This window comes from Gallus gallus, chromosome 1 (genome assembly GCF_016699485.2).
Source record: "Gallus gallus isolate bGalGal1 chromosome 1, bGalGal1.mat.broiler.GRCg7b, whole genome shotgun sequence".
Classification (NCBI taxonomy): Eukaryota; Metazoa; Chordata; class Aves; order Galliformes; family Phasianidae; genus Gallus; species Gallus gallus.
This window is the reverse complement of record NC_052532.1, coordinates 185,542,951-185,570,060: the sequence shown is the minus strand read 5'-3', so window position 1 is coordinate 185,570,060 and position 27,110 is coordinate 185,542,951. Positions and strand designations below refer to the sequence as shown.

General features: G+C 46.7%; 1 protein-coding gene across 3 annotated transcripts; it reads left to right on the top strand.

Moving 5' to 3' along the window:
* PANX1 (pannexin 1) lies at positions 1-27,110 on the top strand. Of its 3 annotated transcripts, XR_005850128.2 has the most exons (6): positions 1-253; positions 8,296-8,435; positions 20,846-21,069; positions 22,102-22,772; positions 23,023-23,148; positions 23,320-24,524. XR_005850128.2 is itself a non-coding variant. In XM_015280513.4 (5 exons), exons 1-5 carry the CDS (start codon positions 73-75, stop codon positions 24,615-24,617), a joined length of 1,302 nt encoding a protein of 433 aa, XP_015135999.1. In that variant the 5' UTR covers positions 1-72; the 3' UTR covers positions 24,618-27,110. The 3 variants fall into 3 exon arrangements, 2 of the variants coding, with proteins under 2 accessions (XP_015135999.1, XP_015136002.1); XM_015280513.4 differs by lacking the exons at positions 23,023-23,148; positions 23,320-24,524 and adding an exon at positions 24,532-27,110; XM_015280516.4 differs by having other exon boundaries at positions 23,023-24,524.

Genomic DNA, 27,110 nt, shown 5'->3' with positions numbered 1-27,110 from the left:
GCCGAGCCGGGCGGAGCCGCAGCGCGCCGTGCCGAGCCGAGCCGAGCAGTACCGCGCCGAGTTGTGCCCGCCATGGCCATCGCGCACATCGCCACCGAGTACGTCTTCTCGGACTTCTTGCTGAAGGAGCCGCCCGAGACGCGCTACAAAGGGCTGCGGCTGGAGCTGGCGCTGGATAAGATCGTCACCTGCATCGCCGTGGGGCTGCCGCTGCTCCTCATCTCCCTCGCTTTCGCCCAGGAGGTCTCCATCGGTAACCGCCCCCCCCCCGCGGCACACAAAGGCTTGGGCGGGGCGGGGGCAGTGCAGCGAGGGCCGGGGATTGGGGGGGGGGGTTGAGCTGAGCACCGGGGGGGTCCGCTCGGGGTCAGAGCAGAGCGTCCCTGGAGGTGTTCGAGAGCCGTGGAGATGCGGCGCTGAGGGGCGTGGGCAGTGCGCTGGGGTTGGACATGGTGAGCTTAGTGGTCTTTTCCAACCTTAATGATTCCGCGATTCTGTGAAAAACATCATGCATGGCACTAATCAGACCTCGAACTGCATAATAGATAAGGTGCCCCGACCGCCTAATGCCATGCCTGTTTCAGAAGCTGTGGTTTTGACCCAGAACTTGGGAACAACCAAGCAGGAGGGCTGAGGACAGCCGTGTCCCATGGTACTTTGGTCTGTCAGAGGCTGAAAGGGCACAGAAGCATTTCTATAAGTGAACCTTTTCGTTTTACGTCAGCTAGGACAAGCGCACTTGTCTTCTTGAAACGACGAGAAAGAAGGCTTTCATTTTAGGGGCTGTGCAGGTGCACAGAGCAGCTCATGTGTGGATCTGCTCTTCCTCCATTTTCCCCTCTGAAAGCTCCATGTCCAGCTCAGTTGTGAGCAGCGCCTGCTCACCAAGGTCTCTCTGCTGACCCTGCAGCCGTATTTCTTTCATTTTCATAGGATCATAGAACCATAGAATGGTTTGGGTTGGAAGGGACCTCAAAGCCCACCCAGCCCCAACCCCACACCATGGGCTCAGGCTGCCCAGGGCCCATCCAACCTGGCCTTGAGCACCTCCAGGGATGGGGCACCGCAGCTCTCTGGGCAGCATTGCCAGGGCCTCACCATTCTATGAGTAAAGAACTTCTTCCTAACATCTAACCTAAATCTCCCCTCTTTCCTCCTCAATGCAAAGCTCCAACCTGTAGCTGAATGGCAGAGTTTGACAAAAGTTTCCTTTCTTTTGGATGAGCGGAGGTCTCATTTTTGCTAACCGAATGTTTGGGCCCTGGTGCGTGGCATATACAGCACCTTTCAGTATGAAAATGATTCAAGTTGATTCTGTGACCGCAGCAGATTCACGAAGCACAAATTAAAGTCTGCGCTGTGTGTCGCACACCAGGGACACACGACACATCCCTATTTTTTTACTTGTGGCCTTGAGAACCTCTCAGAAGAAAACCTGGAGTTTGAAAGCCAGCTCCTGTATTTCAAAAGGGAAAAGACCAACCATGTGCTGGCAGGCCCCGGTGTGAGCAAAGCTACCCACGTGGTTTCCATACAGAAAGTGATAGTGGCTCAGCGTGCTGCACTGACTGCTGGGCAGGAGCTCTTCTTTTTAAGGTGTTCTGAGGGAAGCAGGGGGTCTTGGCACTTCTGTGGGCACTGGTGTGGAGCCAGTGTTGAAATGGAAAGTATTTGTTTCAAACGCTTCCTGACGCTGAGGTAGTTGTGCTTTTTAGCTCAGGGCTGCTAAACTGAGAGAAAATGGTAGGGTCTGTTTTGGGTCTGAGGAAGGGCAACCCTAAATCTGGAGTGGTTGTGAAAGCAGTCTGTGAGTCACGACATGGAAATCTCTCTTCCTCTGCATACAAAAATTGCATGCGCTTTGCAAAACCGAGTGCTCAGATCCTATTTCTATTGTGGTAATTACATTCTTCCCACCTATAGTACCTTGGCAGCTTCAGCTGTCGCCTTCCTGCCCTGTTTGGTACTCAGTTGCAGCTCAGGGGCCGATGACTGCAATTTTAATCCCACCTGTGTTTGCTGTTGGTTATGCAAAATGATTAATACCTTTGCGAAGGTTTTCTGATGCTATCAAGTAATTTCTAGTTTTGATAGAAGTTTCAGATAGCAGATGAGATTCAGTTTGTGTCTTGCAAAGGATTTCTGTGCAGAAGGCACAGTAACATCCACTGTGCTCTGTCAGGGAGCCCTGCAGGTCGGTAGGCACAGCATGTGGCACCTGCTCTGCTTATCTGCATCCTGCAGGGGAGGAGAGAACTTGCCTAAGTTTGCTCTTAGTGATACTCTGTATGTGTTTGATATTGTTTCATACTGGGAATTGGGAAATAATCATAGGGTTGTGAGGATTTGAGCAGTGTTGTGTGCATATGTTACTTACATGACTGCTCTACATTGTTTCCTTACAGCCTTCTGCAGTTTTTAGGGTAAATACGCTACAGGTGGTCAGGTACTACTTCGTCACTGAGACATGGGCAGTTGAAATCTCTTTCAGTGCCACTTCTTAGGGCTTTGTCGGCCTCACTGTATGGAGAAGGGCAAGGAGAAGTCTCCAGAGCCCTCTATCCCACAGCAAGTGCTGTGATGGCTGCTGCATCTCAGAGCATAGAGGGCTTTGAGGAGCTGCATGGAGGAAAGTGGCACATCCAGACCCTTCCAGGGCAACAAGGGAATCCCTAAGCGGGTTGAGTAGAGAGGAAATTGAAACAGGCTGAGAGAGCTGAAGCTGTTCAGCCTGGAGAAGAACAGGCTCTGGGGAGACCTGAGGGTGGCCTCTCAGTATCTAAAGAGGGGCTGTAAGAAAGAAGGGGACAGACTCTTCAGCAGGGTCTGTTGTGACGGGACAAGGGGAAATGGTTTCAAACTAAAAGAGGGAGATTTGAACTGGATATAAGGAAAAAAGTTTTTTTACGCTAAGGGTGATGAGGCACTGGCACAGGTTGCCCAGAGAGGTGATAGATGCCCCATCCTTGAAGAAATTCAGGGTCAAGCTGGACAGGACACTGAGGACCTGATTGAGCTGTAGGTGTCCCTGTCCATTGCAGGGGGGTTGGACTTGATGGCCTTCAATAAAGGTCCTTTCCAACTCAAATGATTTTACGATTCTATGTGTGGCTCATGCATTTCTAGCATGTCTTAATCCTCTTCATAACATCTATGCTTATTATATGACATAACAAACCCCTTGGAAAGCTTTCCAGGACCAGGAAACCATCATGAGGTAAGTAAAGACACTTAAGAAACTTGGGTATAACCAACATGAAGGTTTGGGTAGCACTGTGAGCTTATCAGTTGTGATAGGTTGGGAAGTGCCTGACCACAGACCAGCCCACAGCAGTGATATGTGTCTGTCAAAATGAGAATTTGTAGCACTGAATGAGTATTATTGTCCCTAATGATCTCAGGTTGCACCCACCCTGCTGTGCTGAAGGTGCCCATAGGTGGGGAGGCCCTACCTTGTGCCAAGCATACCATGGGATTAATGTTCCCAGTGACCATCTTGGGTTTTCCAACTGGTGACAAACTTCTGTGCACTACTCAAATCCCACCTAGTTTCTGGCAGGGTAGTCTTTTTCCTGGTTTGTTTTAATTCTCATCTCTGCCAGAAGGCTGTATGTAGGCTTTGGGATGCCCAGGACAGTAGAACAGGGGGGATGAAGGGCATTAGCCTTATCTTTTGGACTGAACTTCTTGCCCCTGCTGCTAGCCCCTTGCTGGCTCTTCCTGCTGGTGTCTGCTTTCGTGTTCACAAGTCACTGGGTTGGCTTCTGGGAAATAACCTGACCTTGTGGCTTCTGTGGTAGCTAGGTTAGATTGGATGCCATTAGACCAAAGACTATTACTATGGCAGCTGCTGACTGGGAGCTCGGAGGACATTTCCCAGAGCTGCTGAAGCAGGCTGCATTCCGAGATGCAGGCTGTGCCTTGTGCCTTTACTTGTTGAAACTGGGAGCGTTCCTGAGAGCACTGAGTGTGGAGCAGTGCTTCTCACCCTTCCCAAACTCTCTCCACTTCATCGCCTTCAGAGTGAAGAATTTCTCCCTAACAGCTAACCTGATTTTCCCCTCTTTTAGATTAAAGCCATTCCCCCTTGTCCCATCACTATCAGACTGTGCAAAAAGTTGGTCTCCCTCCGTTGATAAGCTCCCTTCAGGTACCAGAAGGCTGCAGTGAGGTCTCCCTGGAGTCTTCTCTTCTCCAGGCTGAACAAGCCCAGCTCTCTCAGCCTTTCTACACAGGGAAGGTACTTCAGCTCCGTGAGCATCTTCTTGGCCTCTTCTGAACCCACTCCAACAGCTCCACATCCTTCTTGTGCTGTGGGCCAGCGCAGTACTCCAGACGGGGCCTCAGAAAGGCAGAGTAGAGAGGGACAATCGCCTCCATTGCCCTGCTGGCCTCTGTTGGTGCAGCCCAGGATACAGTCAGTCTTCCAGGCCACAAGTGCACACTGCTGGCTCGTGTCACCCTGGATGTTCCAGCGATTTGCTGATTATGGTTTTTCCATGGCAGCACATGCCGTGCTACTCTTTGGCACATGAAGAGCCCTCAGTGAAGATCAGAAGTTACCGCTGCCAGGGACAGGCCTGCGCTGAGAGCTTCCAGCCCAAACCTGTAGCAACGTTTGCTTCATTGGCAAGTCCAAATTGTCTTTGGGTGAACATTTTCATCTGTCAGTGAGGAGAATCTTTTCTGCTCGACTTCTACAGACCCAGGCTTTCATTTCCTACAGAAGTGATGGAAAGCTGTTTTGGGGACCAGAATTCATTTTAAAGCTCTGTGGCCCTCTGACATTGCCAGAGCAATGGAGCCAAAGGTTCATTGCACCAGCTCTGAGATGTTTCTTCTTTGGGTGAAGAGAAACTTTTTATATTTGTTGTATCTCATTGGTGGGAATTTCATTGGGAAGGTTTTTTTTCCCCCCTTTATTAAACAAACCTGTCACTCTGAAGGCCTTCCTGGTCAACACTTAGCTCTTTTCCCACTGCGTGGTTCTGAGAGCTCCCTGAGGAGCAGCTCCCAGCCCCATGGAGTGGGACAGACATCTTCTGGCTTCTCTGCTTAAATACAGCATCACCTGGTCTTTATGTTCTGCTTCCCCATTGCTGAAGTCAGCCTTGGCAAACAGTTGGTTTTTTCCTCCTGTGCTCCCATGTATCTCCCTCCACAATTCCTTCTTGAACACAGTGAGTCTCCTTCACCCAGTGTGCCACTTTGGTCCATAAGAGGCATCTATTAATCTAATAAACACATTCCTTCTGGTCTGCTCTTCATGCATGCATGCACACCCACACATCCAGTTTCTTCTCCTTTGGCATGCATCTGCTTTTATATTTTTAAGTGTGAGGTTGTTTGTTGTTTATTAATATTGGTATGAAGAGTGTGTGTTGGATGGTGCCTGGCAGTCTGTACATTGTGTACATGTTACTTGATTTTCCTGTTTGTGGCTGCTAATGTCGCTAATTCTTGCCGGATAAAATCAGGTATTTGAATATCATGGCTGGTTCATTTTGCCCAGTTAGACATTATGGTAGTAATTAGTGGCTGGGTTTTCATCTGAGCCAATGCAAATCTCTTCCCAATGATTGCGGCGCAGTAGGAAGCAGTAATTACTCACTGAAGGTTTAATCTATTTAGCTACAAACCACCCGATCTCAGTTCAGGAAAAGCAGTTCAGCATGTGGTTAACACTGATTCTTGGAAGCACTCCCTTTTAGTTTAGTTTCTTAACTAGATGCCTTGGTGGGAAGAGAGGTGTTGGGCTGCTGGGGAGAAAATCAGTGCTTCCTGCTGGTACCCACCTTGGTGAGGGATGAGGCACAGCCTGGGCTGTCGCTCTGCCTGCCAGCAGGGCGGTCACCTGCTGAACTGGGACTCTGACCTTCCTGTCAGGGATTTTCCCTGGGAGATGGAACGATGTCACCAGGGCAGGACATCTACCTGTGGGCTGCCCCGTGCTGGATAGGAGCTGCGGAGTCACCGTCTACAAAGGAAATGGGTTTTCCAGTCCTAGGCACAGAGGAGACACCGGGTGCTGTTAACAAGGCAGGCATGAAGCTGTGTGGAGCTGGGCAGGGTGACAGCTCGACGTGCTGCTCTCTGGCTGAGGTGACATTGGTGTGCCTGTGTGTGTGCCCCTTTGGAGGGGAGAAGGTAGGGAAAAAAGGATGTAAAATCATGATGACTTTCAGATGCATTGAGTAATCTGTTCAGTGGAGATAATGCACAAAGAGGTAATCTCTGCACCATGGTTAGTGCAGAGGTGTGCTTATATTAACAAGAATTTACAAGCAGGAATGCACAAAGTAGGGTGGTAACTGGAGAGTCCCCATCTGCTGCTATCTGTCCCTGACCTGCTGGGCTCCTGGCTGAAGGTCTGAGGATCTCCAAAGTCCAGACTGAAGTGCTGGGGATCTGAAGAGCTGAGCTTTCTGCCCTGGGATTGCTGCATCTGTTCTGCTAGGAAGCTGTGTCTACACCACTTTGGAGGCTGCCTTGTGCATCACTGATTTAAGGGCTCTCTCACTTTCAGTGATTTGCCACCCATTCACGAGAATGAACACATTGCATGTCATTCTTTTTGCAGATGCACAGACACAGACAGGACAAAGCATCTTGCTGAACACTTCTGTTGCTCGCCCTGTGAAAGGGCCGCTTGTTTCCTGCTGCACTCAGGGCACAGCCAGCAGCCGGGGGTTTGTTAGGGAAAGCAGAGCATAAATGGTGCCCATCATGGACACAGACACTCCAATTGCATCCTTCTTTTCTCCTTTTTTCTTTTTTTCCCTTCAGGTTATTTCTTCCACAGATAATGGGAATTCTCTGCAAAGCAGAAACTTCTGAAGCTTTGGAGAGCACAAGAGCTCGTGTTGTGCCAAGTTAGTTAAACCACGTGAGCTCTGGGCTGATAAACAGCAACTTGTTTTCCATTAGGGAGGCTTGTGACAGTTCAGACCCTGTCATTATGATACTAGAGCCTCAGAAATAATTGTAATAGTGAGTCATAAGGAAAAGCTTTCATTTATAATGCCCCTAAACTGTGCTACATTGTAAAAAGGCTGTACAAGTTACAGGGCTGTGCAGTCATCTTCTGTTACAGAAGCAGCTCTTACTCTCTAGAGGCTAAACTAGCAAAGAGGCAGAAGAGTCTTACCCAGAAACATGCTCTCATAAAGCAGAAAGTGATGCCATCCAGCACTAACTTTGAAAAAAGGAAAGAAAAAAGTAGCAGTATTTCCCTGTTTTGCTCTTTTGACATTTGTGTTGCGCTGGAGGAGGCGTCGGAGGCTGTTCTTGGCATGGAGTTCCTCAAGGAAGGGCCACCTTCACTTTGTGTAATCATTTGGTGAAACAGCTGTTGTGTTTCAGCATCTAGGAAAGCCCAGTGGGAACTTTACATTTTGCTGTGGGTGTCACAGCTTCCAAAGGGAAAACAAAACCCCTCATGCTGCATTACTGGCTCTCATCTCAGGGGCCATTGATGCCCCATATCAAATAACCACTCTTGATATATGTTTCAGGAAGTCCTAGCTGCTGCCTGAAAGCTGGTCAGTGCAGAATTTAACCCTAAGGCTGTTCTTGTTGTCACTTAGTGCCTCGATCTTACGTTTAATTGCCAGAACAGCTGGAGAAGTGCTGGGAGTGAGTGGAGATGGCTGTGGTGTACCTTACCCTGGTCAAAGCATGACCCTGTGCTGGTGAGGATGAACCTGGAGAACCTTGGAAGAGCCTGGGGACCACTCCTGCTCTGCTAAGAGTTACTGCAGGGCTAACCTGAACCCAGAGTCAAAACTCTTGCTCAGAGGCAGAATAAGTGTGGGACACACCTGCCTTTGCATTACTGCATGGACTGCAGGGCTGGGGGAACGATGTTTGAGGTCCTCTTTCAATACATGTGAGGGGTGAGCACTTGGGATTGAGGTAGTATGCTGTGGTAGCTGTTTCCTTGGGAAAGCAGCCTTATCTGATCACACTTTTCATCTGTTGGCTCTTCTTTGGCCAATATGAGGAAGAGGGGTCTGGGAGGTAACAGTCTTTCCCCCAGAATTATTAAAATAGACCTAAAAGACAGATGTTTCTATAGCATCTGTCTCAACCTTTGGGAGACATTAGGGAGTCTCAATGGGAGTTCTGGGTGCAGTTCTGTGGGAATTTGGTGATTGTCAGAGCTGCTATACTTCCTACTCTCAATGTAATAGCTTTGGATGCAGCAAAATCACAAGTGTGAGCTTTTTTTTCCCTAAGTTTGATTTCTTTTCTTTCATCTTTTGAGAGCATGATCCCTTCTGCTCTGTTTTCTAGGTGCCCAGATAAGCTGCTTTGCCCCCAGCTCCTTCTCCTGGCGCCAGGCTGCCTACGTGGACTCCTATTGCTGGGCAGCGGTGCAGCAAAAGCAGCCAGCCTACAACAACCCAGAGAACATTCCCCTCTGGCTGCATAAAGTACGTACAGGTCTCCTCATGGAAACACTGGCCATGTGTAGAAGCCTACCTTTACATTCCCTTTCTCATTCCTCCTCTTTTGCCCAAAGAAGCTGTGGATGCCCCATCCCTAGAGATGCTCAAGGCCAGATTGGATGGGAGTCTGGGCAAAGTGATCTATTAGAAGGTGTCCCTGTCCTGGCAGGGTTTTGGAACGGGATGATCTATAATGTCCCTTCCAACCCAAACCATTCTATGGATGCTGTGATTCTATGATTCTTCTCTGGTGTTATCCCTGGCTTTGACTTGACTTTCTGTTTTTAGAGAGAATGTTTTCTTTTTCTTAGCTCTAAAGGGGTAGAGCTGGAAGAGACATTTTCTGCTTATAAATAAAGGGTCTGTTTTGCTAGAATAATAAATGTCACCTGTCATCTGACAAAAGAGTAATGCTGATGTGTTGCCCTGGAGTTGGGTGGCCAACATATCTTTAAAGAAGAACTACTTTAACCTCAGAATACACGACACAGCAGCTGACTTAAGACTGTATCAAAGCCTTAATTTTGGAAAGCAGGATAGTAAAAACATTTGATATTTTTATTGTATTATACTTGGCCAGTTGGAGAAAGCTGGACTCAGGGCAGATATGGTGCAGATTAAATGCTTGGGCAGTGCTGATGATGAAGTCAGAAATGCTGCAGGAGCTCTGTGGTTGTGTGGGTTTTGTTGTGTGCTGCCCTTTTATTACCTTGGGAGCGGCATTGCTAGAAGCTGTGCTGCTCCCACATTCAAGCCACAGCTTTGTGTCCCAGCAGATCACCCCAGTGGCTGTGGGATGAGGACCTGGTGTTCGAGGCAGCTTGGCTCTGGGACCTGCAGTGCCTGTTTTTCTGGGCTCTGCTGGCACATCCAATTCCTCAGCTTTTATTTTCCAGTCAGCTGGTTGGATCTCCTTGGACAGACTGTTCAGGGCTCTCTCTGGTTCATTTCTTGCCCCAGAGCCCTGGCTGTAAGGGTTTACTACTGCCTTCCCCAGTGAGCTCCACTCATAACCTAGACCTAGAGGTCCTTCATTTCATGAATATTAAAGCCAGAGTTCTTGGCTTCCAACCTGAACTCATGGTTGCTCAGTGAGTGCCCTAGCTCACTTCAGCCAGGCCTGAATGTGGAGACTGAAGCTGCTGGGACATCAGTCTGCTTGGGCAGGCGGGGCCTCGGCCTGCAGAGCTGGACGCCTTTCTCCCTCCCTCTGTCAAGGAAATGACTTCTTGTTACCTGCTCTCTTGTAATTGAACTTTATGCTATAGTTGATAGCTGACAATGGCAGCTGTAAGTCTCTTAGTTTGCCGGCTATGGCAAATAAGCCTTTGTGTCATACTGACATGACACAGCCTATGTTAATTTGCTGACTGGTGCTGTCTCAGGAATCTCTGCAAGGCTCTTATTGCCACAGTTCCTCTATGGCAGATGGTATGTGATGTTCCCTTGTGAAACCCTGCAGGCTTGAAGAGAGCAGTGCGGCCAAACAGCTGAGTCACAGCTTGTAACTGGGCTGGGGTGCCTGGGCCTAACCTCTGCACTCGTGCTTGGCCCCCGGCCCTGCCACTGAGCTGGCTGTCACAACTGCACATGCTGCTTGGAGGCCAGCCAGAGGGATGGGATGGGATCAGATGGAAGGGAATGAAAGGGGATGGTTAATTGGAAGGACCTACAGAGATCATTAAGTCCAGTTGCCTGACAACTTCAGAGTTTACAAAAAGTTAAAGCATAGTATTGAGGGCGTTATCCCTCAAGTGATACTTAAGGATATACAGCAGAGGTGACCTGCTATTGCCACTGCTGCAACACACCACCCACCGCCTCACTGTGCTCACATCCACTGTTTGGTCTCCAGAGTTTCAGCAAGCATCAGTAAATGCCAGTGGGAGCAATTCTTTGTGCATGGAGGAATTCAGTGGCACACCTTTGCTTCATCCACACTTCCATGTCTGACACTATTTTATCAGACTGCCCCTCTGCTGCCGTCTGACACACAGCAACAAAATGTAATGGGATATTGATGGGAAGGTTCAGCCTCTACTGCCATCCCACTAACACTCGTCTCTGAGGTCATGGGCCAATGTAATAAAATAAGAGGCAGCCCCCATATTTGCTCCCTTTATGCAGTTTGCTTCTCATCTCTAAAGATGATGGTCTGTTTTGATAAAACATAACTTTGTTTTGAACTGGAATGGAAACAAGCTTTTGGCCACTGTGAGTGGCCAGTCTAGTCAAGGAGAAGACTGTACTGTAAAGCCTTTTAATCCGTCATACACGGAGAGTTTTTTACAGGTACAAACAGGAGACCCATGAGCGTTATCTTAGTGGCTCTTGGTAGGCACCAAACATAGCAACCAAGCAAGTTGTGGGGCAAGTAATAGAACTGAGATGTACTGTGGACCTGTGGGTTGTTTTCTGAGCTGCTTGTCTGTAGATATACAAACCCTCCTGAGGTCCTTTAGTGAGTTGTTGATATGATTACCATCACAGTTGTTACCAGGTTGGTGTTTATGCAACTTCCCAGCTGACTGAGGATTCCTTATCTTTTACCTATAAAGCCCCACCCAGACGGATTAGAGACTGTCAGTGCAAGGAAACTAGAACACAAATACATTTCTAAACCATTCTTTGTGTGGTGTTATAGCTAGTTTAGACACATTAGCCTTACTATTTGAAGCTGAAAAAACAGCGTTTAAGCCATACTGTAGCAGAAAGCAAATAACAGGAGGAATAAAAAAGGTCATGTGTGGTCTGAGATTCACTTTCAGTTCTGGAGGCAGGACAGTCTCTCAACCACGTGGCAACCTTTAGAAAGATGAGTCATTTAGAGCTTGCACTTCTGCCCTGAAAGCTGGTGAAACATCTCCCATCATCTGCAATAGGAACAGGGTTGTATCCAGAGGAAGCTTAACAGCTTTGGTTTTGGAAGAATTTGTTGCCGTCAGCCAGTTTGGGGCATGTTTCGTTTGCTTGAACTCTTCCTGTTGGCACATAGGAATTTGGGGCCGAAGAAGCTGGTTCTTCATTGTAATCTTGTTATTCAATGAAAAATATTTTGACCCTAAGTCAGTAGAAGTGCTTCAGTGCTTCCTTCTTTGTTTAGTATTACTGTATGCCTGTCGGTTTTCTCAAGGCTGTCATTCAGACCCAGGCAGTTTAACAGCTTTGTGTTATTGTTCAGAATAGTCATGACTTTGTGTTTTCTAAATAGATTCCTAGAGTTCCTACTCCATACATGAGGGTTATTTTTCTTCTCCATTCTTAGTATTGATTTAAAACTGCTCAACCTAGTTCTCATCGGGGATGTAAGAAACCAGCGCATGTCTATGAGCATTTTGGTGTGCATAGCTGGTTTGTTTAGAGCTAACCTTCATGGCTGCTCTTGCAAGTGAAGACTGCAAACCACATGAACCACATTCTGTGCTGAGATGGGGGATCGTGGCTCCACATCCTGACTCTTCTGTACATCATGCTCAAGTTTGAGGTGCTCTTGGCTTTCAGGAGGAGTTAGGGTGCAGTCTGTAAAGCACACAGAGCTCAAGATTAGTGGAGTTAAATGAGCTGCGGCAGTACAGGATGAGGGAATTGGGAATTGAGCGCTTGGCTTTGTAATGCTGGGCTTCCTTGGGAGCTCATGGTCTGACACAGGCTACTGTCAGACTAGGTGACAAACAAGGGAAGGTGCTTCCATTGGAGCTCAGATGTGCTTGGCAGAAATCATACAGGAAGATCTAGTTTTGAGTCTGTAGGGCAAATGAAGGTGATGACAAAGCCTTTATTTAAGAAATAGGCACACGAGGGAAAGATATCAAAAAGAATCGACTCACCCCTCCCGGTAGCAGCGCGCAGCCCGAGCCGAGCTGAGGAATGTGTCCCTCCCCCGTTCGTACCGCCGCGCCGCCGCACTCACACACTCACAGAGCCCACCCATTGGTTCAGGCTGTGACCCTGGAATTCCACTACACTCCACCCCTTCACAGCATGAACCAATGACTGAGCAGGTAGGGGGTGAGCCCCTGCAACCTGGTGGCCCAAGACACAATGCGCATCGCGACGCATACACAACACCCGCCGCAATATAGGATGTCAAAACAATAAAGGCAATCAGTGGCAGTCCCCTTCACGGTTCTGTTGGGCCAGTACTTGATGTTCTTTCTCGAGGCGTATCTTTTTCAAGGACCAGTAGCGCTTCTGATTCATGCTCTCCAGTCCCCAAAAGTTCAGCAGTGCGTCACAGGGTGTCATGATGTTTCCTCATAAGCGTGTTTGAGTGATGTTGCTCCTGCGGGCCATCCTGTGAACTTAAAACCTCAAGGGGAGTAAAACAGATGTTTAATAGGTACGAGGAGGGGTAGGTCCGCCCTCCACGGTAAGATGCAGGCTGTATTTCGGTCTTGAGTCAACACCTCTGCCTGTATCGGGGCACGTCCTGGCCTTCGATACCACACTCTTTGGCCCGAAATCTGCGACTGAATCACTATATCGGGTACCAAAGGGGGGGTTCTAATTTGCCACATGGACATGATTAATGTCCCCCTTGCAATGAAAACAGGGGTGTCAACTATTACCTCTGTTGGCCATACACCGATTACTGAAGGGTTTACTGATCCCCCAACCTCTAACAATCTCCCCCAAGGTGCAAGGAGACCACACCATTTTGGTCCTGCTTGCACCTTCCAAGGCCATTTTACCTTGTGTCTCCCGGGCTCTAGGTCATCAGGGGCAGGGAGCAGAAGATTATTCATTGTGCCAACTTGTGGCTTGAGTGAGGTGTCCTTGCTTGTAATTTGTATCCTAAGTGGGGAGGCCCAAGTTGTCTGCAGCATTTTTAAAGCACTGGGTCTGCCATCTCTTGGTCTCTCATTCAAGTCTCGCAGGGTTTCATAAAGCCTTTTGGTCCACCCCTGCAAGGACTGTGAATCTGCCTTCAGAGCAGCCTTCAGGATCCCATTGTATCTTTCTATTAGGCCTGCTCCTGTTGGATTGTAGGGCAGGTGAAACCGCCATTCAATGTTATTGTCTTCAGCCCACTTCTGCACAGTTGCACCTGTGAAATGTGTACCTTGATCACTCTCAATAACCTCAGGAGTCCCGTATGATGCCATCAATCTAGTTAGAGCTTTGATGGTATTGGCTTGGTTTGCCTTTGCTACAGGATAGGCTTGCATCAGTCCACTCGCTGTATCGACACAAGTTAGGGCATATCTGGCCCCCTCAGATCGAGGAAGGGGACCTATATAATCGATCTGCCATCGCTGTAATGGGTTGTGTCCTCTAGCGAGATGGGCCGTAGTTTCCGGCAGAGGTCTTGGTCTCATTCGCGAGCAAGCGTCACAGTCCTGACATGCCTGGACAATATCTGGTAACTGTATGGGCAACCCCCATGCTTTAGCTGCTGCCCACATGGTTTTCTGTCCTGCATGCCGTAATTTCCGATGCAGCCAGTGAGCTATGTCTTCTGATGGTGTACTTCCCAACCATCGGACTCGAGCCAGTGTGTCAGCTTCATCATTGCCTGGTGACTGCAAGGGTTGATGTCCAGAGACGTGGTATGCTCGTACGGTCCTGTGCCTAACCACGTTCCATATATCAACCCACATATCTTTGCCCCAGATAGGTCGGGCATGGATTGTCCAATCCTGAGTGGCCCACTGTGCTATCCAGAGCGTGAGCCCTCGGTAGACTGCCCAACTATCTGTGCAGATGTTTAGTGCACTGTTGCCAGGCTCTTGAGTTATCACCATCCACACAGCTCGTAGCTCAGCCCACTGGCTACTTTGTCCATCCCCTTCTTCAAACCATATTGTTTCAGTTGAGGGATGGTATGCGACAGCTCGCCACCTACTTGGGTTCCCTCTGCTGGATCCATCTGTATACCAGGCATCTTCTGGGATAGGGTATTTTCCCTCCTGTACAGGACTCTTTTCTGGACAAGTAACCACTATTTCCTCAGGTGTCTCGCTGTGATATGTTACTGGCCCAAGTATCTTTTGAAGTTCTTCCTTCAGTGGAGATGGTGACAGGCGGCTTCTTTGGCTAAGATAGGCAACCCAGCGTGCTACTGTTTGTGATTGGGCCACCCCGGTCTTAGGAATGTGAGTTAGGTCTTTTACCCACCCCTGAATTGGTAAAGTTGTTTTGACAATAACCTCTGCGGTCTGAGTTATTGGTTCTACTGCCTGCAATGCAGAATAGGTAGCCAATAACTGCTTTTCAACCATGCTGTATCTCTCTTCTGCTCCATGCCAAATCTGTGACCAGAACCCAATTGGGATTCGAACAGAACCCTGGCGCTGCCACAGCCCCCAGCCAAACCCTTCTTGGGTCACATGCACATCTAGTTCGGCTGGAAGGGTTGGATCAAATATACCTAGCGCCTGGGCCTGTTTAACAGCTATTTTTGCTTGCTGGAAGGCTTCTTGTTCTGTTCTACCCCAATCCCATACTTGGCCTTTTTTTGTTAATCGATATAAGGGTTTTAGCAGTTGTGCTAAGTGGGGAATAAAGGATCGCCAATATCCTAATATACCCAAAAACTCCTGCAACTGCTTCGGTTTCGTAGGAACCGGGAACGCTTGGATCTTATCAATGATCGCACTGGGTAACACCTTAGTCTTACCTGACCAGACAACACCCAGGAATTTAACTGATAGCCCTGGTCCTTGTACTTTTTGTGGGTTTATAGCCCATCCTTTTTCCTGTAAATAAGTAATTAATGATGGTACTGTCTTTTCTAATGCCTCGATTGAGTCAGATGTTAACATCAAATCATCAATGTAGTGGAACATTTTGACAGTAGATGGTTTGTTCCAATTTGCCAAGTCACTTGCCACCAAATTATGACAAAAAGTAGGTGAATGCACGTACCCCTGAGGTAGAACTTGAAAAGTCCACTGCCTGCCCTCCCACGTGAATGCAAACTGGTCTTGGGACTCCTTAGCAATTGGAATGCTGAAAAATGCATTTGCTAGATCCAGAACGCAGTGGTATGTTTCTATTTCTCTACTTAATGTATCCATGAGGGAAGCGATGTTGGGTACAGCTGCATGGATCGGTGGCGTGACTTTATTTAGTTCTCTGTAGTCTACTGTCATTCGCCACGTACCATCTGGTTTCCTGACTGGCCATATGGGGGAGTTGTATGGGCTGTGTGCAGGTCTAATAATCCCTACTCTCTCCAGCTCCTGCACAGTCTTGGTAATTTCTTGTTGCCCACCCGGGAGTCTATACTGCTTTGTATTTGTGATCCGGCGTGGTTGTGGCAAACAAATAGGTTCAATTTCTGCATGACCCCTTATGATTGCCTGCACTGCCCGGATACTAATACATCTTTCCCTTAATCTGAACTCTCCCACAGTGGTTTGGAGAGTCAAACCCGACAGGATATCAATCCCCAATATATACTCTGGAATTGGGGCAATAGACACCTTGTACTCCCGGGGTGGTAGACGCCCAACCCCCAATTTCAACCATGTTTGTGTTACGGGGATCATCTGCCCCCCGAACCCACCTATCATTGCCTTAGAGCCTGAAAATTGGTTTGGGTCACCATATATAATTGATGTTTCTGCCCCAGTATCTACTAATGCCATAACCCGCTGTACATTCTTTCGGGACCAATGAATCGTTAGTTCAACGTAGGGTCTCCGGTCTCCTCTGGAGACCCTAGTCTTGGGGAATTTTGGCTCCGCTGTCAAGCCATCAGCTGTGCAATCCCTAAGTCTTTTTCCTCTGATGGCTCAACTGTGGCTGCCCGGGCAACCTGAGGAGGTTTACGTTTTTTTGATGGGACTATGAAGTCTTCTAGATTCCACGTATTTTGTGGAATCCGTTCTATGAGTCTAACTCCTTCCCTTTTAGGAGAGCGTTGGAATCTCTGACTGTTTGGTAACTGTTTCCATAGTTGTAATAAGACCTGGTTAGGCTGTCCATCGATCTTTTGAAATTGAACTCCAGCCCTAATCAAGTCAGTAAACATTTGTTTTCTTGAGACCCTGATGGGTCCAGATTGAATTACATTAGGAGCAGGTCTCCTAGGTCGTGGTGGCGGATGGATGTCCGACTTTTCCACCACCATTCGGACGTTGCGCCTGGCGCGCAGGCGCTCTGTCTCCCCCAGATCTGCCACCAATTGGGCGGCCTGTTGTATAATGGCCTCTGAGGCCACTAGGGGATTTAGTATGGATACCAAAATTCCATACTGATGTGGTGGAGCCTGCTGCAGGATGAGGTCCCTCATTCCTGCGGAAAATTTTATCATATCTGGGCTCTCAAAATTGTCCTCATAAATTGCCTCCTTCATACCTAATTCTCGGATATAATTTTGTAAGTCCTCCATAGAGGACCACAGGCCGGTATTTAATGGTATATCCGTTTTATTTGCCCATGTCACACGGCATGCGGCCATTAACCATGCAATCAGTGAATGATTTTCTTCATTGTGTTGCACAGCCGCATATAGTCTTTGCCTGAGGGCCGGGTGAGTAGTAATTGATGCCAGTTTTGAGATTTCTGGCCCATTCACCACAACACTTTCTGCCCCCATGTCATATAGTCTGAGTAACCATGCTGGCACACTCTCTCTCGGTCTTTGTCTAAAGCGTTGTACTAAATCCATTAATTCAGCTGCCGTGTATGGGCGAGCTGTTACATGTAGTGTGCTCTGGGCAGGGGGCCACTGGTCAGGGGGCAGCCCCGCTGGCCTGTCCTGCGTTTTTTTTGTTTTTTGAGTTACAACTGGTCGGATCTCAAAGGGATCAAGCTCTAGTGGAGCCTCAAGATCTGACTTCTTAGTGCTTTCATTTTCTGAGTCCAGTTCATGTGGACTCTCTTGTATAGGATCCCCAGTTATTTCTAGAGAGATGTTTCGGATTTTTTGTACCGGGATTATAGGGTTAGGTTTTTTCCCTCTCAAAATTGCAACCTGTCTTTCTAGTTCTTCCACACGGTCACGTAATAGTTGATTTTCATCAGTGAGAACCCCTTCAGTTATATTTAGCCGGTTCAAGGCCATCAGCAGCGGCCACGCCACCGTGGAGGCAGCTAACTGTCGTTCTCGTGTAGTGAGTACGTTTTTGTTTAGACTACTGAAATACTCAGCCAGGCGGGCTGGGGATTCCTGAACATTTCCTGCATCCCGTAGGGGACCCCATTTTTCAATAATACAGGCAATCCCGTGATATGGGGATCCTAGGAATCCCGGGATGTGCCCTGGCAAAACCTCACTTATGGGGCTAGCCTTTCCCCGTCCAAACCATCCCATGAAATTGTTCAAAAATGTCATGGTAATTATTTTAAGAGGCTTATAATTGGGTATCTTTAAAGATATTTGGCTGCCTGGCTCGCCAAAATGTAGGGCAAATGAAGGTGATGACAAAGCCTTTATTTAAGAAATAGGCACACGAGGGAAAGATATCAAAAAGAATCGACTCACCCCTCCCGGTAGCAGCGCGCAGCCCGAGCCGAGCTGAGGAATGTGTCCCTCCCCCGTTCGTACCGCCGCGCCGCCGCACTCACACACTCACAGAGCCCACCCATTGGTTCAGGCTGTGACCCTGGAATTCCACTACAGAGTCTCTGGTGCATGCATTACTCTTGCGTGGAATCATAATCACACAGTATAATAATTATAGAAGCATAGAATATCCTGGGTTGGAAGGGACCCATAAGGATCATCAAGTCCAAATCCTGGCAAATAATCAGACATTGCCTATGCTGGGCACCTCCCAAACTTGGAGCAATGTAGCTGAAGCTCCTCTGCTCTGTTTTTGAGTGCCAGACTCGTCGGGCCTTTGCCTTTCCTTTTGTTTTCCTCTTGCACTGGGTGGAGATGGAAGCTCAGGGCCTCCAGGTGTTACAGCCCTTAATACAATTCACTAATGAAGTTCAGAAAAGAACTTGTCACACCGTAGGATATCTTATCTGTTCTAATGTGTATGTTCTACTTTCTGTGTTGTGCCATGTCATATACTACTTTAAATCCAGCATTGTGAACTTGCCTTTGGAAAGGAACTTGATGAACAGCAAAAGAAAAACTGAGTTTTATTTTTAAGGAAGTAACTTTCTCTGTCTGTATAGCTCTCAAGGTCAGTGATACTTCCCATTTCATCTAATACTACCAACTGCCCAGGACTGGAGCAGCAGTTCCCCTTTTTTCATTGCCTTTGAAGTAAATATATAAAGAGGGGCATATTGCACATGCTCATCCGTGTGTGAATGCCACAGTGTTGATTTCGTAAAATGAGAAGTCTTTGTGCATGACTCTAAATGCAGTCAGATGAGCTGGATAATCCAAGTCTGTTGTTCTAAAACCTAGGACTCGTGCTGGATGACTTTGCATTTTCGCTTCTGCCCGTTGGTTCAGGACCCCAAAATGTAATGATTCAGAACAACTGGCTAGTTATGTAAGCCTGCTGTTAACAAATGGAACTAATGTCCTTCCTTTTTAGAAGGAGCCAGAATCCGTGAAGGATGGAGTGAAGCATCAAGTGCTGTGGAAGGACTGGCAAACACAGGCTTTCTTTCCAAACCAAAACAGCTGGGCTAATGGTTGTGCTCCTGCTCTGGTTTTGTGACCATTTGGAAAAGAGCTTCGTAGAGTTTCCTCATGCTTCCATCTGTTGCAGCTTTGGGGGTTTTAAGAACCTTGTGAGGGGAATTTAGCGACATGCCTTTGTGTGCATCCCAATAGTATGGTGGCTGTAGGTGAAGAAACAGTGGTAAAGGAGTCGGGGGGAGGAGAAAATGCGAGGGAAGAAGGCTGTAGGAGGGCAGGGAGGTGGATGGGCTTGGAGGAGTTCTAGGGCAGAGCATCACAGCTGTTATTTGCTATGTAAGTGCAGAATGTGCCACCAAAGCCTTTGTCCAGGCAAAGAAAGACACAAGGAGTGGGACAATGTAAGTTTGGGGCTGCACCTTCAGTGTGTCAACCATCGTGCTTCTTGCCATGTCTCTTATTGGCAAGAAATCTGAGGGGCTAACCCAACACTGATGGTGTTTTTTCCAGTTGTGAGGATCAGAAAGGGAATTCTGAAGCCCTCTTATGCACGTAAGATTTCAAAGGAATGAGTGGTGAATCCAAATCGTGTAAACCAATGTAAGGTGCATTGGTGGCTCCTTACTAATTTAGGGATGTTGTTTCTTTTTCTGCCTGGCACCAGTGGAAGGGTGTTAAGAGGTATATGGCAGAAGTAAGTTAAGTCAAACAGATTTGTAGCTGTCAGTCAGTTTAGCTTTTGTTGAGGCCCATGGAAAAGGTGCCACAGAAGTGTGGAATAAGGAGCTTAGCTAAATTTGTGTTCATAGATAGGGGAAGTTCCTTCTTGATAATAGGGAATTCAGAGGGCTGAAAGAATGTGTGTAGGACACCCTTAAGGGTATGGGCAACATAAGTGATCAGATCTTTGACCTGAAAGACCTGATGGCATTGTCCACAGTGATGAATAAGAGGGGCATATGCTTAAGCTGCTGGGTTTCAGTTGGTGCTATGTCTGCAAAACCACATTGGAAGTGTCAGCATTGCACCTGAGGGTAATGCAAGGCCACCCCTGCAGTGAGTGTGGCTTAGTGGTGCAGATGAAGGTAATATGGACTTGGAGGGAATACTGAGTTAAATTATGAATTTATAAGAATGGTTGCAAGGGAAAGCTGACCTTTAAACAGAGCATTCTTTGCTTTCTGTGGCTATTTAATACTTTTCATGGCTGTATCTTACAGTCTGTCACATATTTCCAGTGCAGACAGCATGCACATCCCAAAATCTGGTTCATTTTATGGTCTCCAAATTCTGTATGAAGCTCCTTTAAGTAGTCAGTTTTCATTTCCCTGCTAACATATCATATACAATCCCAGTATTAATAACGATGATTTATTGGTGAATGATGTTAGAAGCAGCATTCCTGGATAAAGTGCTCAGCAACATCACATTATTTATTTTGTGCATTCAGAATGTTAATCTCTCCTGCTTAATGCAAACACAAGCTAATATTAGGTCCAGATTCTCATCTTGTAAGTATCTCTTGATCCACTGACGTAAGCAGAACTGTCCCATTTGATGACTAATGATTCCAGCCCAACTTGTCTCTAAAATTCCCCTTTAGCTTTTCCAGTGGATGTGCATGTGTGCAGCTATACCAGTGAAGATAGCTTAAGGCTAATCCAAATTTGTTCATCACAACTGTCTGAAAATACCATAGGAGCCAATGCTCGATTTGAGTTAAGTGAAACTATCAACAGCTGAACGAAAAGTCAGTTTAGTAGAAACATTTAAAGAAGGTTCTTGGGAATGTAATGGGCTTATGGGGAATGTAATGGGTTTATGGGGAATGTAATAGGGGGATGATGGCTGGCTTATTTTATACCCAGGTGGAGCCTAATCTGAACTTTTCTCCCTTTAGTTCTTCCCATACATCCTTCTGCTCGTGGCCATCCTGCTGTACCTACCATGTCTGTTCTGGCGCTTCACGGCAGCTCCTCACCTCTCTTCGGACCTGAAGTTTATCATGGAAGAACTTGACAAAGCCTATAACAGAGCAATCAAGGCTGCTAATAGCGTCCGTAGCGGAGACCCCAGGGACCCCGCTGACTCCATTCCAGCTGCTAACGAAAACTTGACGCAGAGGTAGGATGCTGCAGCTTGGCTTTCTTTGCTGTTAAGCTCTGAACAGATGTGACAGCCGTCCTCACAAAGAGATCTGTTGTGAAAGATTCAGTGGTGGCTCGACATCTCTTTAAATTGATTAAAGAAAAAGACATTGGAAATCATTACAGCGAGCGCTTGGAGCTGGAACTTGCAATTTATTTATTTATTTTGGACAAAGAAAATGTTTGATTCGCTCTTCTGATTATTAATTACCTGAGATGTCCTGGGTTTTTTTTTCACTGTAACAGGTGTTAATTAGTTTTACCCACTGAGATAAAAAAAACAAGAGGGGCTGCGATGCTCACTTGTCAGTGCGAGGCAGAGCCCGTTCCTTTCTTCTGCCCTTTTAGATCTGGGTCTGCAGAGTTTCTGGGTAAAGCAAAGAAAACAACAACAAGCACAACAGCAAAACAAACAAACAAACAAAACCCACACAACCACCCCCCAAAGAAAGAAAGAAAATCAAACAACATAAGCAAAAAAGCAAACCTTCTGATCATATCGGTGCAGTGCTCCAACCAGATCCAGTGTCTGCTTCACCCTCAGCGGGGCAACCATTTCTCTGTGCACGCTGGGGTAGGAACAGTGCATTGGGATTTCCAGAGATCTGCTCCTCTGTGCATGCCTTGGCAAGGGAAAGGCAATAGAGTGCCCTGTAAACTGAATGAGTGAGTGCCTGGGAATCTGTTTTGCCTTGTAGATGTACACACTATGCCTGTTTCATATTGCAAGGAAAAAAAAAAAGGTTTTTTTTTTGCTGTGAGGGAAATACCCTTTTTCCATTTTCCAGTGTCTGAGCTCTGTAAGTGGCTTTTCTGTGTCAGATTGTCATTATTCTTCATGTAACTGCTGTTACCTTTCCACTGACTATAATAGATCTACTGCTGATTTACCCCAGTAGGAGAAAATCCAACCTTGTGTCTCCTTTCAAGGATTAGGCTGATCAGAAATTTAAGATAGGTGCATCATCCAATCTGTGTGACTTAGGTTTTTTTCTTCTCTCTTTTGCAGCCTGTGGGAAATCTCCGACAGCCACTTTAAATACCCGATTGTGGAGCAGTACTTGAAGACAAAGAAGAATTCCAAATGCTTAATCATCAAATACATTTTCTGCCGTTTACTCACTCTGGTGATTATTTTCATTGCCTGCCTCTATCTGGGCTACTACATCAGCCTTTCCTCTTTGAGCGACGAGTTTCTCTGCACCATCAAAACAGGGATCTTAAGGAATGACACAACCGTTCCAGAAGTGGTCCAGTGCAAGCTGATTACTGTTGGTGTCTTCAAGGTGCTCAGCTACATTAACCTGATAGTCTATCTCCTGGTGATGCCACTGGTGGTGTACGCAATGTTTGTTCCCTTCCGGTGGAATTCAGGCATTCTCAAGGTGTATGAAATCCTGCCGACGTTCGACGTTCTGAAGCTGAAGTCCAAGAGTTTAGATGACTTAAGCATTTACCTCCTCTTTCTTGAGGAAAACGTGAGTGAACTGAAATCATATAAATGCCTCAAAGTGCTGGAGAACATTGCTGTTTCCGAGAAGTTTGATGTCATGCAACTTTTGATAAACCTTGGCACAATTAAGACAGATACTGTTGATGGGAAGCCAGGGACGGCTGTGCCAGGGAAGCCGGAGGAGACAGCTGTAGAAGAGCTGGAGAAGGATGCAACAGAGCTACAAGGTAAGGTGGCCTAAGCTGTCTTTAAAAGAGAACAAGGAAAAAACCCCAAACCTATTAGTTTAAAAAAAATCATTAGTGATGAACAAAGCCAGTCTCATCTAGGTGTGTATTCCATCAAAAACACTTTAATATGTTCTACAAGAAAACAGACCTGCTTATATTCTCTATGTCGTCTGCAGTATAACTGCTACGACTTCATTTACATGTGCTGAGTCCGGGATAGCAGAAAACTTAGATTAATGTTATTCAGAAAAAGTGCTGGCAGAGGAACAGAAACTGACAAAAGAAGGAATGTGGAAGTGAGGCCAACGAGTGTGCTTTGTTTCTGGAGCAGAGAGAAAGGCAGATCGACTGCAAAGTGGTTTTTGCCAAAATGGTGAGTCAGGATCTGGATTGGTGCACTTGTTCTGTGAATAGTCCCATCATCTTCCAGACATGACTGGCTCTGAGCAATTGTTATAGAAGATGTGGGATTATATTCTGTGCTAAAAAAAAAGTTTTTGTTCTTTTTTAAATGTAACGTATCTTAAATGTGATTCTAATCCAGTGCCAAGTCACTGCATAGAAGCCAGATAGCCAGAGAGAGGCAAAAAGGGATGGAAAATCTTTCTTCCCATTTGATGTAAACGTGGCCACTGTCACAGATGTCCCTGCAGAAGCAGCAGGACACCAGCACCTACATCCCAATGAAGCAGCTCAGACCCATGGCCTGCCTCCTCACAAAGTCCTATGGTCAAGCACTTCTAGGCTGAGGTTTGGAGAAATGAATTTATGTAACAGGGGAAATAAGAAGGAACAGTGAAGATTATTTTAACCTGTACAAGGAACGCTTCTGGCAGCCAGCTCTAGAGGAGAAAGTTGGAGTACTTCTGGTAGAACATAGTTTCCCTTTTAAATGTGACCCTTTTTGAAGGTACAGGTGGGTCGGTTTGCTGGGGGGATTTAGGAGCCCAGGGTTGAGGTGTCTGCTTAACAACCTGAAGAAGCTAAGGAAAATCTGACTCATTTTTACCAAAAAGCAGAACTTTTGAAACTGTTTTTACTTCACAAAAACACTTCAGAGGCTTCGAGTTTCCTTGTGTTTAGAGCAGAACAAACTGATGCTTGAAGATATGTTAAAACACACTACAGAGAGGGGCTGCCACATGGTGACCCGCTCTGGCTGGCACAGCCCTCTTGTTCTGACCAATGGGTTGCACCAACCATTGACCATGGGTTCTCCCATTGCTCCCCATCTTTTCATCTGTCGCTAGTGATGTCTTGTTTTAATTAGCTTTAATTTAATTTAATCATGTTAACAAAATTGTGGTAGATGCCTTTGGAATGCACGGGAGGAGATGCTGGCCAGGGTCTGGGATGGGAGGATGGGGCATCACAGAATCACAGCATGGCTGATGTTAGAAGAGACCACTGGGTCCATGTGGCCCAACCCCTGCTCCAGCAGGGACACCCAGAGCAGGGTGCCCGGGGCTGTGTCCAGGTGACTTTTGGAGATCTCCAAGGAGGAGACCCCACAGCATCTGGGCAGCCTGTGCCACTGCTCCGTCACCCACACAGCAGAGAAATGTTTCCTGGTGTTCAGAGAGAACATCCTGTGTTGTAGTTTGTGCCCATTGCCTCTTGTCCTGGCACTGGGCACCACTGACAAAGAGCTTGCCTCTGTCCTCTTTGCCCCATCTTTGCATTGCTGCAGTTCTGCAAACAAGAATGTTAACTGGTTTGATGGCTCGTCACTTCTAAAAGTTTACTTTCTGCTTAGTTTTGGCAGACCGTGATGCAAGTGGCCACGTGAGCCCAAAAGAAGATAAAAAGCTTCGCCAAAGACTTATTGACTCTTCGTGCTGATGCCTTCCAGCCACTGCATGCAGGAGCTTCGTGCTGCTGCAAGAGGGCTTTCCTCTGCCTTCACTGTGCTGAACACAAGGTGCTGCTCTGCTCTTCGAGTGCAACTGTCCTGGGAGCCCGACAGCTCCTCAGAGGACAGACCAGTTTACAGACTGCTTGTTGAACAACAGGCGTCAGTCACACACCCGAAAAATCATGCTGTAGACTTTCATTATTTCTTTAAGAAAAAAAAGAAAAAAACCACAAACAAGAACCAAGAAGTACAAAAAAAAATCCTTATTGTGAGTAACAAATGAAATGCACTCAGTGCACATCGAAGCCAGCATCGGAAAAGAGCACTGTTCTGTACAGAGGTGGGAAACACAGCCCTGCACATATCAAAAAGAGATGGCCATGCTATGTTCCGACATGCTGCTCCGCTGGGTTTGGCCATCTCGTTGAGGCACGGGGGGGCTTTCTGCCCTATTGAAGGGGTTGTTTGTTTATTTGTTTGTTTGTTGAATCTGGTTAATGCATGTACCAGGTGGTGGCTGTCCGCTGGTCTTGACTGTGCCTTCACAGGAAAAGTAGGGGTTGCTGTGTTCAGCCCAAGATGTCTCGAGTCATCTCAACAGTGAAGTGTGGGATTACTCACTTGGCACTGACGGAAAAAGGATCTGCAGTCGTAGTGTAAGGGGGTACTGCAGATTTTAGGGATTTTGATTTTTCTATGTATTCATAAAATAATGTCTTAACATTTTTTATACAGACTGTAATGATACATAAGCTAAATGGTGGGCTCATTTCTGTTGTCAGTTGTTTCGGTCTTAGGGACTAACGTATCCTTCTGGGAGTTTAGACTGAAGATCAGAGAAGTTGGCTCCATTTTGTAATGATCTGTAGAAATTCCTTTTTATGTTTGTATATTTGGAATGGGTTTCAGTGTGTTTGTGGTATCAGATGCAAAATTGTGCTGTTTTCCAAAGCCCACCTGAGGAGACACTCTTATTGTACTGGAGTGGCACCTGAGTGCCTCAGCAGAACCGAGCACCCCATAGGCAACGTGACAGGGATGTGCACACAAAGAAAGGCTGCCCTCCCCTCATGTCCCATGACTGAATTGTAATTAAAGACAAGAAGCTGAAGTGGTTTGGACGGAGGAAAAGAGGAGTGTTTGTTAATTGGAAAAGTATCCCAGCTTGTTATTGTATGGTTTGTGGAATGTAGCGTTCAGCTTTCATGTCATCCCGCTCTGCCCAGGTCCTCTGCTTCTGGTAATATAAATATGAACTTTGTCTTGAATTTTGGGCACAGGGTTGGGTGGGTGGGGGTGTGATGGCCATGGTGACAATGTGTATCTTTCACAGATGCTATATGTGCACTGGTTCTGTGCATCATCTGTGTTATTGTAATTGAAATCTCATCTGTCACCTCTTCGAGGTTGTCTTTTTAACGCCTGTTATGGCTAAGTAAACCTTCCATTTTCCAGTTCATCCATGTTTTTTTTTCTTGCCTATTAGCATTCTCCATGCTGAGAATGAGGAATAAAAGAAGCATCAGTGTTACAGCCTTTGCACTGAACTGTTGATGTGCTGTGGCAGATTTCAAAGAGATAATGCACCTGCTTCAATTGACTGCTCTTGCTAGGCAAGTGGATCCCAAGTGCTGCTATAAGACACATTGTGCTGGTTTTACACATTGGTTATTGTATGATTTCCAGCTAAGAGGAACTTTATTTCAAAGAAAGTCTTGAAGTCATAATGTTGTGCTAGCTCTTTATATAGGATTGTAGCACAGCTGCAGTCCTAACGTGTACAGCATTACTGGCAAGAAATGGGGTGTATGCTGGGTATGGCCTGAGCTGCTGCATACTTCTCCCAGCAAACCCACAACCACTCTGACCTTTTCTATACTGTCTCTTGGCTGTGCTGATGCCTCTTATGTGTGGGTAATGCAGATGCATCACTCTACAGCGGTGTGGTTGGATGCATAACCTGACATGGATTGGCACAACCAGATCCAGCCACATCAGTTGTAATCTGAAGGACTATCTCACGGATGCCTTCCATAAGGCTCCCTGATGTCACCGCCTCTGCCAAGTCTGCATTTCAGAGAGAGAAGTGTGCAAATACTCCTGAAGGCCTAAGATGAGCTCACAGTGTGGCCATGAGCTGCTGACCACTCTGCAGATCCCTATGCTGCTGTCATTCAGAGAAACTCCTTTGGTTGTCTACCCCTTGTGCTTTGGATGTTTTCAGAGGAGCAGTAGTGCAATACTAAGGTTTAGTGATGTGGGTGTGTTTGAACCGTTTGGTATAAGTAATGAGCTCTTAGTCTTTAAAACATGAAGCTCCTGAAGGTAATATGTGTTTCATGTTTATGAACGATACCTTTTACTACTAACTCTTTTTGTGTATGACTTACTGCAGTGAGTCTCTTGTTGTCTTCCAAGGTTTTCAATAAAGCATGTATCCATTCTTGGTTATTTAATTAAAATTAATTTTGTGAACTACA